Raw genomic sequence first — 12,500 nt, forward strand, 5'->3', positions numbered from 1 at the left:
CTCTCTCTCTCTCTCTCTCTCTCTCTCTCTCTGTATATTCATCTTGTCCTACCACGCCTCCTGTATATTCTCTCTCTCTCTCTCTCTCTCTCTCTCTCTCTCTGTATATTCATCTTGTCCTACCACGCCTTCTGTATGTTCTCTCTCTCTCTCTCTCTCTCTCTCTCTCTCTCTCTGTATATTCATCTTGTCCTACCACGCCTTCTGTATGTTCTCTCTCTCTCTCTCTCTCTCTCTCTCTCTCTCTCTCTCTCTCACTGTATATTAATCTTGTCCTACCACGCCTCCTGTATGTTCTCTCTCTCTCTCTCTCTCTCTCTCTCTCTCTCTCTCTCTCTCTCTCTCTCTCTCTCTCTCTCTCTCTCACCTCCCCTTCAACCCCTCAGTACCCAAACAGCATCCCGTTTTCTATGCCCCTGGTTTGTAAAACACGCTAACCTCTTTCATTTGTTTTTTTCGATCCAAACACCTTGTAGTTGTGGCCGCGTGGTTTTTTTCCTGCCCTGTACTTATGCCTGTGAGTTTATTCTATGTTTTTCTCTTCGTTTTATGGCGGCTGCTTTGTAATGTGACCTACAGATTGGTTTTTTTTTGGGGGGGGGGTGTGTAGAGCTGGGGAGAGTGTGTGGCTTGCGTAAGAGAGGCGTAGTGTTAGAGACTTATATAGAGAAATGTAGATTGATAGATAAATAGATAGATAGGTAGGTAGATGTTAGAAGATGTAAATGGATACTAGATAGATAGATAGGGCGATAGATAGATAGTTGAGAAATAGGTAGGTAGGTGGATGTGTGTGTGAGAGATTGTGTGAATGCTTTTGTGTGTGTGTGTGTGTGTGTGTGAGAGAGAGATAGTGTGAGTGTGTGTGTGTGAATGAGAGAGAAAGAGATAGTGTGTGTGTGTGTGTGTTTGAGAGAGAGAGAGATTGTTGTGTGTGTGTGTGTGTGTGTGTGTCTGTGTCCTACTAACAAACAGACACGCACACAAGCCAGTCCAAACACATAACACCCTCAAACTACCCAACTACCTCGTTCACGTGTAATTACAACTCTACCAGCACTATCACGCGACATTTAGTGATCAGATATATGGCGGGGGACAGGGCGACGTGGAGGCGATTTGTTTGTGGCCACCCCGAACGGGATTGAGGCGTCTGGCAATAGATAGATAGATAGGTATTCGCTTTCCCGGTTCTTATATATGATTCAGTCGCAGGGTGGTGGTAACTGGGGGCGTCCACCATCCACTCACCTGATGTAGCGCTACCTGTTACTTTCTTCATATATGTTACGGTATTCTGTCTATCTATCAATCTATATAGCTAGACGTTTTAATCCTGTCAGGGGTGGCCACAAACAAATCGCCCCCATGTCGCCCTGTCCCCTGCCATTTCACTGCCCTTCCCCCAGCTTACACACCCCTCTCTCATACACCTCTCTGCTCCATCTCATCCTCGGTCTCCCCCTCCCTCTGCCCCCCTCCATCTCACTCACACTCCTAGTTAGTCTCTACCATAGCCATTTCGCTGCCCTCCCCCCAACCTGTACCCTCTCTCTCTCTCTCTCTCTCTCTCTCTCTCTAATATTTTCTCATTCAGATTACCAATATACTTTCTGACACGGGCAGTCTGAGAGAGAGAGAGAAAGAGAGAGAGAGAAAGAAAAAGAGAGAGAGGGAGAGAAAGAAAAAGAGAGAGAGAGGGAGAGAAAGAAAAAGAGAGAGAGAGGGAGAGAAAGAAAAAGAGAGAGAGAGAGAGAGAGAGAGAAAGAAAGAGAGAGAGGGAGAGAAAGAAAAAGAGAGAGAGAGAGAGAGATGTGGAAAAGGAAGAAGAAGGGGGGATGGAGAGAGAGAGACAGAAACAGGAACAGTGGAGATGAGTAACCTCCCCCTCTCTCTCTCCCTCCCTCCCCTCCCCTCCCCTCCCCTCACAAGGACAGCCACTCTGCTCATCTGTCTCTCCCTCACCCAATTTCTTCCCTCCCCTCCCCTCCCCTTTCATTGCCTCCCTCCCCCTCCTCCCCTCCCCTCCCCTTTCATTGCCTCCCTCCCCCTCCTCCCCTCCCCTCCCCTTTCATTCCCTCCCTCCCCCTCCCTTTCCTCCCTCCCTCTCCCCTTCAGTTTCTCAAGAGGTGGGGGGGAGGGGGGGACCGTAACTTGAAGGGTAAACTGGTGCAAATACGGCCATCAAATAGAGAGAGAGAGAGAGAGAGAGAGAGAGAGAAAAGAAAAAGAGAAAAGAGAGAGAGAGAGAGAGAGAGAGAGAGAGAAAAGAGAGAGAAAAAAGAAAAAGAGAAAAGAGAGAGAGAGAGAGTACATCTTTCAAGAGTTTTTGCATTTTCTCTCTCTCTCTCTCTCTCTCTCTCTCTCTTCCCTCTGCCTACGACCGCCAGTTAGAGAAAGGTGTTGATATGTGTGTATGTTCATGTATGTATGTGTGTATGTATTAGAGTATATTTATGTATGTATGTGTGTACCTGTATATGTATGTACGTTTTTGTATTATGTACGTTTTTGTATGTATGTATATTTATGTATGTATGTTTTTATGTATCTAATTATGTAAGTATGTGTGCATGTGTGTGTATCTATGTGTGTGTGTGTGTAAAAATCTCCACATTTCGAAATCTCTATCCTAATCTCGAAAAGGAGACTGCCTAACACCTGTTCCTTAGCGATTTATTTTTGGATATGGCTGGTTAATATCCTCCCGTACGTTATTTAAGCAGAGTATGGCGATGGTGGAAGGATTTATGTAACACAGAATAGGACAGTAAGGTTGAATAAGCAAAATAAATCGCTTAGGAAAAGGTGTTAGGGAGCTTCCTTAATCGACGAGATTTTGATTTCCTTTTGTTGAGTCAGCCTTTGTTTCTTTTTCTTTTTTATTTTGTGTTAAAGAAAAGTATATTCATTTTCTGGTGTATGGATAGATGCAGATAGATAGATAGATAGAAAGGTAGGTAAGTAGGTTGATAGATAGAAAGTTAGATATATGGACAGATAGATGGAGGGATAGATAGACATACGCCTTGAAGGGATGCTCGTTACGCAATTATTCTCTCTCTCTCTCTCTTTCTCTCTCTCTTCTTCCCTCCTCCTCTCCTCCTCCTCCTCCTCCTCCTCCTCCTCCTCCTCCCTGCTACCCTGGGCTGTGATAAAAGGTCAATGCCGTGACCCTCGTTGGCCCAGTTTCACCTTACGGGAGGGAAGCGTGGGAGAGAAGAGGAGGGAGGGAGGGAGGGGGGAAAGGAAGGACAGGGGGTGAAGGAAAGGTGGAGAGATGTTCAGGGAGGGAGGGAGAGAAGAAGAAAGGGAGGGGGAAGGAAGGAGAGGGGGAGAGAGAAAGGAGAGGAGAGAAGTGTAGGTTGAAGATGAAAGAGAGGGGATGGGGAGAGAGAGAGAGAGAGAGAGAGAGAGAGAGAGAGAGACTGGACACCTGTATTTTCGCATTAGAGAGAGAGAGAGAGAGAGAGGGGCAGAGAGCAACTGTTTTGGTGAGAGAGAGAGAGAGAGAGAGAGAGAGAGAGAGAGGCAGAGAGCAACTGTTTTGGTGAGAGAGAGAGAGAGAGAGAGAGAGGGGGGGTAACAAAGAGACCGTTGCGTTACTACGAATATTTAAAATCGTGACTAACGGATCACGCACCCCTCCCCCCACCCCGTCCCCCTCTCCTCCTCTTCCCCTCCCCCTCTCTTCCCTCCCTCCCCCTCCCTCTCATCTTCCATCTTCTTCCCTCCCATTCCTCCTCCTCCTCCTCCTCCTCCTCTTGCCCAACTCCCCCCTTCCATCCTTGTATGTCATATCGGACCTCTCTCTCTCTCTCTCTCTCTCTCTCTCTCTCTCCTTTGTATTTTTAGTTATTTTTTTCCTTTTTCTTGCTATTCTTCCTCCTCCTCCTCCTCCTCCTCTTCCTCCTCCTCCTCCTCCTCCTCCTACTGTTACTGTTACGACTACTACCACTGCTGCTTCTACCACTACTATGGTTATTGTAACTACAACTACCACTGCTACTACAACTATTGTTATTATTACTACTACTGCAACTACTACTATTACTGTTACTATTATCTTCACTACTACTACTACTACTACTACTACTACTACTACTATTATTATTATTGTCATTGTTACTGCCAATGATACTATTACTGCTATTATTATTATTATTATCATTATTATTATTATTATTATTATTATTATTAATCATTCCTGTACACCAGGCACCCATTTACTACGCTGGGTGGTAACCATATAACCAAATTATGGCGCCTGGTGGTTTAGTGGGTAATTACGGCGCTCCAATCGGATTGAGCCGGTGAAGGTTTATATCCAAGGGATGGTTGGGGTTTATTGCTCATGTAATGCCACTCAGGGATGAGTGAGGCTGGTCACTCTCATCTTAAATGTCAGGACCAACTTGCCTAGCCCCGGGCTCCTACGCTTCTTATAGGGCAACGTAGGATTGGATGATGGATTAAACATTATTATTATTATTATTATTATTATTATTATTGTTATTATTATCATTATTATTATTATTATTATTATTGCTATACACCTACTTCATCCACCTCATTTCAGTTCATTTTATCTATCAATTTCCCATCTATCAATTTCTATCTATCTATATCTATTGCCAGACGCCTCAATCCCGTTCGGGGTGGCCACAAACAAATCGCCTCCACGTCGCCCTGTCCCCCGCCATTTCACTGCCCTGCTCCCAACTCACACCCCCCTCTCTCATATACCTCTCCACTCCATCCCTCCATCTCATCCTCGGCCTCCCCCTCCCTCTCCCCCCCTCCACCTCACTCACACTCTCCTCGTCAGTCTTTCACCCTCCATCCTCTCCACATGGCCAAACCACCTCAGTGTGTTCCTCATAACACTTCCTATCACATCCACATCCACACCACAACGCTCCTTTATATCCTCATTTGTCAGCCTGTCTCTCCATGTAACTCCATATGCACCTCACTCACATACACTCTCCTCGTCAGTCTCTCATCCTCCATCCTCTCCACATGGCCAAATCACCTCAGTGTGTTCCTCCTAACGCTTCCTATCACATCCACATCCACACCACAACGCTCCTTTATATCCTCATTCGTCAGCCTGTCTCTCCACGTGACTCCACAGGCTCCTCTTAAATAACTCATTTCCACTGCTCTCACTCTTGACTTGTGTCCTTCCAACAACGTCCAAGCTTCACTTCCATACGTTAGAGTTGGTATCACAATACTGTCATGTAGTAACTTTTTTACTTCCATTTTCACTTCCCTGTTTCTTATCACTGCTTTCAAGGAACCAGCAACCTTTCTTCCCTGCTGTACCCTTTCAAGCACTTCACCCTCCAAACCTCCATCCTTACTCATCACACTACCCAAGTACTTAAACGTACTCACATTTTCCAATTCCTCACCATCCCACCTAGCTGTACATTCACTGACTTCACCTCTCTCAAAGACCATCACTTTACTCTTCCCTACATTCTCCTTTACATTCCCACTTTGGCACCCTCAAGCACCCTTTCAAGCACAATACGAGAGCCAAATTCAAGATCCGTTCTTCCATATAAAGCTGGTTGAATATTGCAGGGAGAAATTCGTCTGCTTTGTGTATATCTAACTAAACATCTCAGCCGACACGAGTAACGCTTTTAAAAATACAATTAACACTTTAAAAATCAGTATATTATTGTAAGTCGTCTTAGTAAAACTGTACAGTGGCTTCCATCGATAATGTAAATATATATAATGCAATAAACTCCAAAGACACACACAAAAATAGCGAAGGGATTATTATTATTAATTAATTTATTTATTTGAAGAGACGGGTCAAAGGATTCGCTCGTGTTCCAATAATGTCGTCTGCTCGAAGGGAAGATTTTTGTCCCTCGAGCAGCTCAGAAAAGGAAGGAAGTTTTTAAGAGTACCAATTGTGCCTGTGATGTCCTTCCCTTGATGTCCTACCCATGTCCTTCCCTTGATGTCCTACCCATGTCCTTCCCTTGATGTCCTAACCATGTCCTTCCCTTGATGTCCTAACCATGTCCCTCCCTTGATGTCCTACCCATGTCCTTCCCTTGATGTCCTAACCATGTCCTTCCCTTGATGTCCTAACCATGTCCTTCCCTTGATGTCCTAACCACGTCCTTCCCTTGATGTCCTAACCATGTCCCTCCCTTGATGTCCTAACCATGTCCCTCCCTTGATGTCCTAACCATGTCCCTCCCTTGATGTCCTAACCATGTCCCTCCCTTGATGTCCTAACCATGTCCCTCCCTTGATGTCCTAACCATGTCCCTCCCTTGATGTCCTAACCATGTCCCTCCCTTGATGTCCTACCCATGTCCCTCCCTTGATGTCCTAACCATGTCCTTCCCTTGATGTCCTAACCATGTCCCTCCCTTGATGTCCTAACCATGTCCTTCCCTTGATGTCCTAACCATGTCCCTCCCTTGATGTCCTACCCATGTCCCTCCCTTGATGTCCTACCCATGTCCCTCCCTTGATGTCCTACCCATATCCTTCCCTTGATGTCCTCCGCTTTCTGTATACCTGTCTAAACATCTCAGCCGACACGGGTCTAATAATTTCCTTTCTTTCCCCCTCAGGTGACGAGGAGTATCACCGCATCAGGAAGCTACAGTATAAGAAAGCCAAGAAGGGCTCCTCCTACGACACTGTGCCCTTTATTGATAGGGAAGGTGAGAGAGAGAGAGAGAGAGGGAGAGAGAGAGAGAGAGGGAGGGAGGGTTAAGGGAAGAGTGGGGTGTGTGTGAGAGAGGATTGGGGAAGAGAGAGATGTATTTGTGTGTGCGTGTGTGTGTGAGAGAGAGAGAGAGGAGGAGAGCTGTATTCTTGTGTGTGTGTGTGCGTGTGTGTGTGTGTGTGTGTGTGTGTGAGAGAGACAGGGGGGGAGGGAGGGAGGTTGAGTGTATGTGTGAGGGAGAGAGGGTGAGGGGGTGAAGAGGTGTATTTGTGTGTGTGTGTGTGTGTGTGTGTGTGTGTGTGTGTGTGGATGGGTGGGTGTGAGTGATGGTGGAGGAAGAGGTGTGTGTGTGTGTGTGTGTGTGAGAGAGAGAGAGAGAGAGAGAGACAGGGGGGGAGGGAGGGAGGTTGAGTGTATGTGTGAGGGTGAGGGGGTGAAGATGTGTGTGTGTGTGTGTGTGTGTGTGTTTTATTAGTTAATTGTGTTCTTAGCAAATTATTCTATCCAGTTTAGGCAGGGTCATGCAGTCTATTAAGGAAGCTCCGTAACACCTCTTCCCTAGCGATTTATTTTTGGATGTGGCTGGTTAATATTCCTTTGTACGTTATTTATGCAGAATATAGCGGTAGTGGATGGATTTAAGTAACTACAGAAGACGACAGTAGCGTACAATGAGCAAAAATAAATCGCATAGGAAAAGGTGTTAGGGAGCTTCCGTACCCTAGCAGTGGCAAGAGATGTCAGTGTAGTGAAGTGTGTGGATTCAGACACGCCTTATATACTGTAATGGTGGCAGGTAGAGAGACTAACTAGGAGAGTATGAGTGAGGTGTAGGGGGGCAGAAGGAGGGGGAGGCCGAGGATGAGATGGAGGGATGGAGTGGAGAGGTATATGAGAGAGGGCAGCGAAATGGCTATGGGAGAGTGAGAGACTAACTAGGAGTGTACGTGAGTGAAGTGGAGGGGGGAAAGGGGAGGCCGAGGATGAGGTGGAGGGATGGGGTAGATTAGGTCCACGGGGAGATTAGAAGAGGGTGATATTAAGCTAGGTCAGGGTAGGTCAGAGGAGGTCACTGAATATAGATTAGGTCCATGGTGAGATTAGGTCCACGGGTATGTTAGATGAGGTTAGGGAATATAATCTAGGTGATATTAAGCTACGTCAGGATAGGTCAGATGAGGTCACTGAATATAGATTAGGTCCACAGATAGATTAGGTCCATGGAGAGATTAGGTTCACAGATAGATTAGGTCCATGAGGAGATTAGGTCCACGGGTATATTAGATGAGGTCAGCGAATGTAATCAAAATACTTCCTTCGCCTCCTCAGATGCCGCTTACTGGAGACAAGACGGGCAGGCGGAGTTGGTGGAGCAGCTGGCAGTGTCTCCCCGAGTGTCCCAGGCCAAGAAAGTGATCATGTTCCTCGGGGATGGGATGTCTTTGAGCACCGTGACTGCCGCGAGAATCATGAAGGGGCAAGATACGGGGAAGTGGGAGAGGGAAAGCCTTGCCTGGGAGAAATTTCCGTACACTGGATTGATTAAGGTGGGTACAGCGAGAGAGAGGGAGAGAGAGGAAGGGAGAGAGATAGAGAGAGCCTTCGTGTGGTGGCACTGATATAGCTGGGCGACTCTGCTGCCTGGTTCAAACGTCCCCCAACTCCTTCCTGTTCCTCTACTACTACTACTACTATTCCTACTACTACTGCTACTGCTACTACCTTTTTTTTTTATGCAAGGAAGAAGGAACCAAAGGCCAGGAGCCCGTAAGACTGTTTCGTCCAATGATAAAAACAAAAACAAGATATGAGAGCGCCAAATTCAAGATGCGTTCATTTCGAGATGCCTGGACACACTGCGTTGGAAAGACTACAATTACTTCTACTACCACTACTACTACCTCTCCTCCTCCTCCTCCTCCTCCTTCTACTACTACTACTACTACTACTACTACTACTACTTTCTTCTCAGTTGATAGTCAGATTGTAAGATGGATTTGGTAAGCAACAAAGGCCAGTCGCTCTTGCCTCAGTAATTACCCTCATTATATTAACAATACACGTAATGATGATGACCACGGCAGTCATTGTTATAGTCTGATGGAGTGAAAGGCCTCTCTCTCTCTCTCTGCAAATCTGTGCGTGCGTGTATGTGTGTGTGTACGTGTGTGTCTTTATTTTGAATTTTTAAACTAATGATAAACACACCATTTCAAATCGGTCATTCTCCTTTTTTCCTCTCCTCAAAATAAAAAAAAACACACTATTTCAAATATATCTCATTTTCCCTCTCCATCTCACAGACCTTCTCATCAAATTCTCCATATCATTTCCTCCCTCCATCTCACAGACCTTCTCATCAAATTCTCCATATCATTTCCTCCCTCCATCTCACAGACCTTCTCATCAAATTCTTCATCTCATTTCCCCTCCACAGACCTTCTCATCAAATTCTCCATATCATTTCCTCCCTGCATCTCACAGACCTTTTCATCAAATTCTCCATCTCATTTTCCCTCTCCATCTCACAGACCTTCTCATCAAATTCTCCATCTCATTTCCTCCCTCCACAGACCTACACAACAGACTATCAGGTAGCGGACAGCGCAGCCAGTGCCACGGCCTACCTCTGCGGCGTGAAGACGAACAAGGGTACGATTGGCGTCGATGTGAATGTAAACCTAGGCAATTGCTCCGCCCAACTGGATCCCAACTTCCATACCAACTCCATCGCCAAGTGGTTCCAGGTGAGGCACTAGGATTACTTTGGATTAGACTGGATTAGATTAGAGATTAAATTTGACGTGTGGCGTGAAACATCAGTAAGGGTACGATTGGCGTCGATGTGAACGTAAACCTAGGCAACTGCTCCGCCCAACTGGATCCCACCTTCCACATCAACTCCATCGCCAAGTGGATTCAGGTGAGGCCTTACGATTACACTGGATTAGATTTTCTTTTCGTATGTGAGGAAGAAGGAACCAAAGGCCGCGCGCCCGCAATTATTGTTCCTTCCAAGAGAAAAACAAAATGCAAGAGAGAGCCAAATTCAAGATCCGATCATTTTTGGAGTGTATTGGTGTTGTGATGAGGAGGGGTAGATTGAGATGGTTTGGGAGGAAGGATGGGACTGGAGTGTATTGGTGTTGTGATGAGGAGGGGTAGATTGAGATGGTTTGGGAGGAAGGATGGGACTGGAGTGTATTGGTGTTGTGATGAGGAGGGGTAGACTGAGATGGTTTGGGAGAAAGGATGGGACTGGAGTGTATTGGTGTTGTGATGAGGAGGGGTAGACTGAGATGGTTTGGGAGGAAGGATGGGACTGGAGTGTATTGGTGTTGTGATGAGGAGGGGTAGACTGAGATGGTTTGGGAGGAAGGATGGGACTGGAGTGTATTGGTGTTGTGATGAGGAGGGGTAGACTGAGATGGTTTGGGAGGAAGGATGGGACTGGAGTGTATTGGTGTTGTGATGAGGAGGGGTAGACTGAGATGGTTTGGGAGGAAGGATGGGACTGGAGTGTATTGGTGTTGTGATGAGGAGGGGTAGACTGAGATGGTTTGGGAGGAAGGATGGGACTGGAGTGTATTGGTGTTGTGATGAGGAGGGGTAGACTGAGATGGTTTGGGAGGAAGGATGGGACTGGAGTGTATTGGTGTTGTGATGAGGAGGGGTAGATTGAGATGGTTTAGGAGGAAGGATGGGACTGGAGTGTATTGGTGTTGTGATGAGGAGGGGTAGACTGAGATGGTTTGGGAGGAAGGATGGGACTGGAGTGTATTGGTGTTGTGATGAGGAGGGGTAGACTGAGATGGTTTGGGAGGAAGGATGGGACTGGAGTGTATTGGTGTTGTGATGAGGAGGGGTAGATTGAGATGGTTTGGGAGGAAGGATGGGACTGGAGTGTATTGGTGTTGTGATGAGGAGGGGTAGACTGAGATGGTTTGGGCATGCGGAGAGGAAGGAGGATGACAATATGCTGCCAGAGATCGAGCAGCGTCGCATACAAGCACGTTAGAATCTTTATAAATAATACGATGGAACGAATGTAAGTTTTTCCATAAGAATGTCCGAATTTAGGGTTGTTAGTAAAGCCAGAATGAGTCAAAACCTGGCGGATGTTAAGGAGAGTGGTTAATGGAGAGTGGAAACAGAAAATGGAGAGTTTCGGGTGAGTGACTGTGCTGACTCCTGACCTGCCCCCCCCCTCTCTCTCTCTCACTCTCTCCTTATACACACACACGCACACACCGTCAGTATAAATCCATTTGTGTTTCTTTAATAATATATATAAGCTTTATCTCTTTGTGGTACTAGCCATTGTATTACTTTGTTCACTTTCACTTTCTCTCTCTCTCTCTCTCTCTCTCTCTCTCTCTCTCTCTCTCATCTTCCTTTCTCTTCTCCACTCTTTCATCCCTCCTTCCTTCCTTTCTTTCTCATTCCTTCCCTCCATTCTCCTTCTCTCCCTTCCATCCCCTCTCCACCTACCTTTCCTCCCTCCCCTTCCTTCTCCCTTTCCTCCCTCCCTCCTTCATTCATTCCATCCTCCTTCCCTCCCTCTTCCTCTTCTTCCCGATATGCTTCTTCCCTCCCTCCCTCCATCCATAAATTCTTCCATCTTTCCTTCGTCTCTCCCTCCTTAAATCCTTCCTTCCCTCCCTCCCTCCCTCCCTCCCTCCCTTCTGAATTGCAGCGTAATGTGTAATTCCCTTTGTTCACCTCACTTGGGAGGGAGGGAGGGGAAAGTGGAGGGAGGGAGAGGGGGAGGAGGGAGAAATGGATGGATGGTAGAAAGGAAGGGAGGGAGGGAGGAAGGATGGATGGATGGAAGGAAGGGAGGAAGGAAAGGAAGGAGGGAAGGGAGAGGGCGGGTGGGAAGGAAGGAAGGAAGGATGGATGGATGGAAAGAAGGAAGGAAGCAAGCAAGGGAGGAAGGGAGGAAAGAAGGAAGGAGGAAGGGTGGAAAGAAGGAGGGAGGGAGGGAGGGAAGGTGAAATGAAGGAAGGAAGAAAAATGATTATCTGATGGAGAGAGAAGGGAGGAGAATGTGAAAGATAGATAGATAGATAGGTGGATAGATAGATAAATAGATTGACCGATGGATAGGTAGATTATATATGATTATAGATAGATAAATTATAGATAGATAGATAGATGGATAGATTGTGTAGTTATAGGGAGAGAGAGAGAGGAATAGACAGTAGGTACCAGATAGATTCATAGGATGGTAGATAGATAGAGAGAGAGAGAGAGAGGAGGGGGAGGGAGGGGGTGGCAGATGAGTAGTGAAAGTGTGTGTGTGTGTGTGTGTGTGTGTGTGTGTGTGTGTGTGTGTGCATCCCTCACCTTTACCCCTCCCCCCCTCCCCCTCCCCTTCCTTCCTTATTCTCTCTCTTCCCTTCTCTTTTTCCTCCCTCCCTCTCCCTTCCTTCCTTCCTTCCCTTCCTTCCTCCCTTCCTTCCTTCCTTTTTTCCTTCCTTCCATCCTAATCCCTCCTCTCTCTCTCTCTCTCTCTCAGCACCAGTGCCAATAGTAGTAGTAGTAGTAGTAATAGTGGTAGCAGTAGTAGTAATAGTGGTAGTAGTAGTAGTAATAGTGGTAGTAGTAGCAGTAGTAGTGGTGGTAGTAGTAGTAGTAAGAGTAGTGGTAGTAGCAGTATAGTAGTTGTAGTAGTAGTTTAAATAAATCGCTAAGGGATAGGGGTTACGATGCCTATATAAAGTTTCTGTGGAACTGTTATTATCGCCTGTGTGTGTGTGTGTGTGTGTGTGTGTGTGTGTACCCA

The 12,500-nt window shown here is 46.4% G+C and overlaps 1 protein-coding gene across 1 annotated transcript in view; it reads left to right on the forward strand.

Moving 5' to 3' along the window:
* Positions 1 to 12,500, forward strand: part of LOC145393822 (alkaline phosphatase-like) — a 78,130-nt gene that overhangs the window by 47,776 nt on the left and 17,854 nt on the right. The window contains exons 4-6 of the mRNA XM_080267870.1: positions 6,615 to 6,707; positions 8,042 to 8,259; positions 9,286 to 9,459. Coding sequence (XP_080123996.1) covers positions 6,615 to 6,707; positions 8,042 to 8,259; positions 9,286 to 9,459 — 485 coding nt within the window. The remainder of the gene's footprint in view (positions 1 to 6,614; positions 6,708 to 8,041; positions 8,260 to 9,285; positions 9,460 to 12,500) is intronic.

This window comes from Coenobita brevimanus, chromosome 3 (assembly GCF_032717465.1).
Source record: "Coenobita brevimanus isolate Jiangsu-jjx chromosome 3, ASM3271746v2, whole genome shotgun sequence".
NCBI classification, from domain to species: Eukaryota; Metazoa; Arthropoda; class Malacostraca; order Decapoda; family Coenobitidae; genus Coenobita; species Coenobita brevimanus.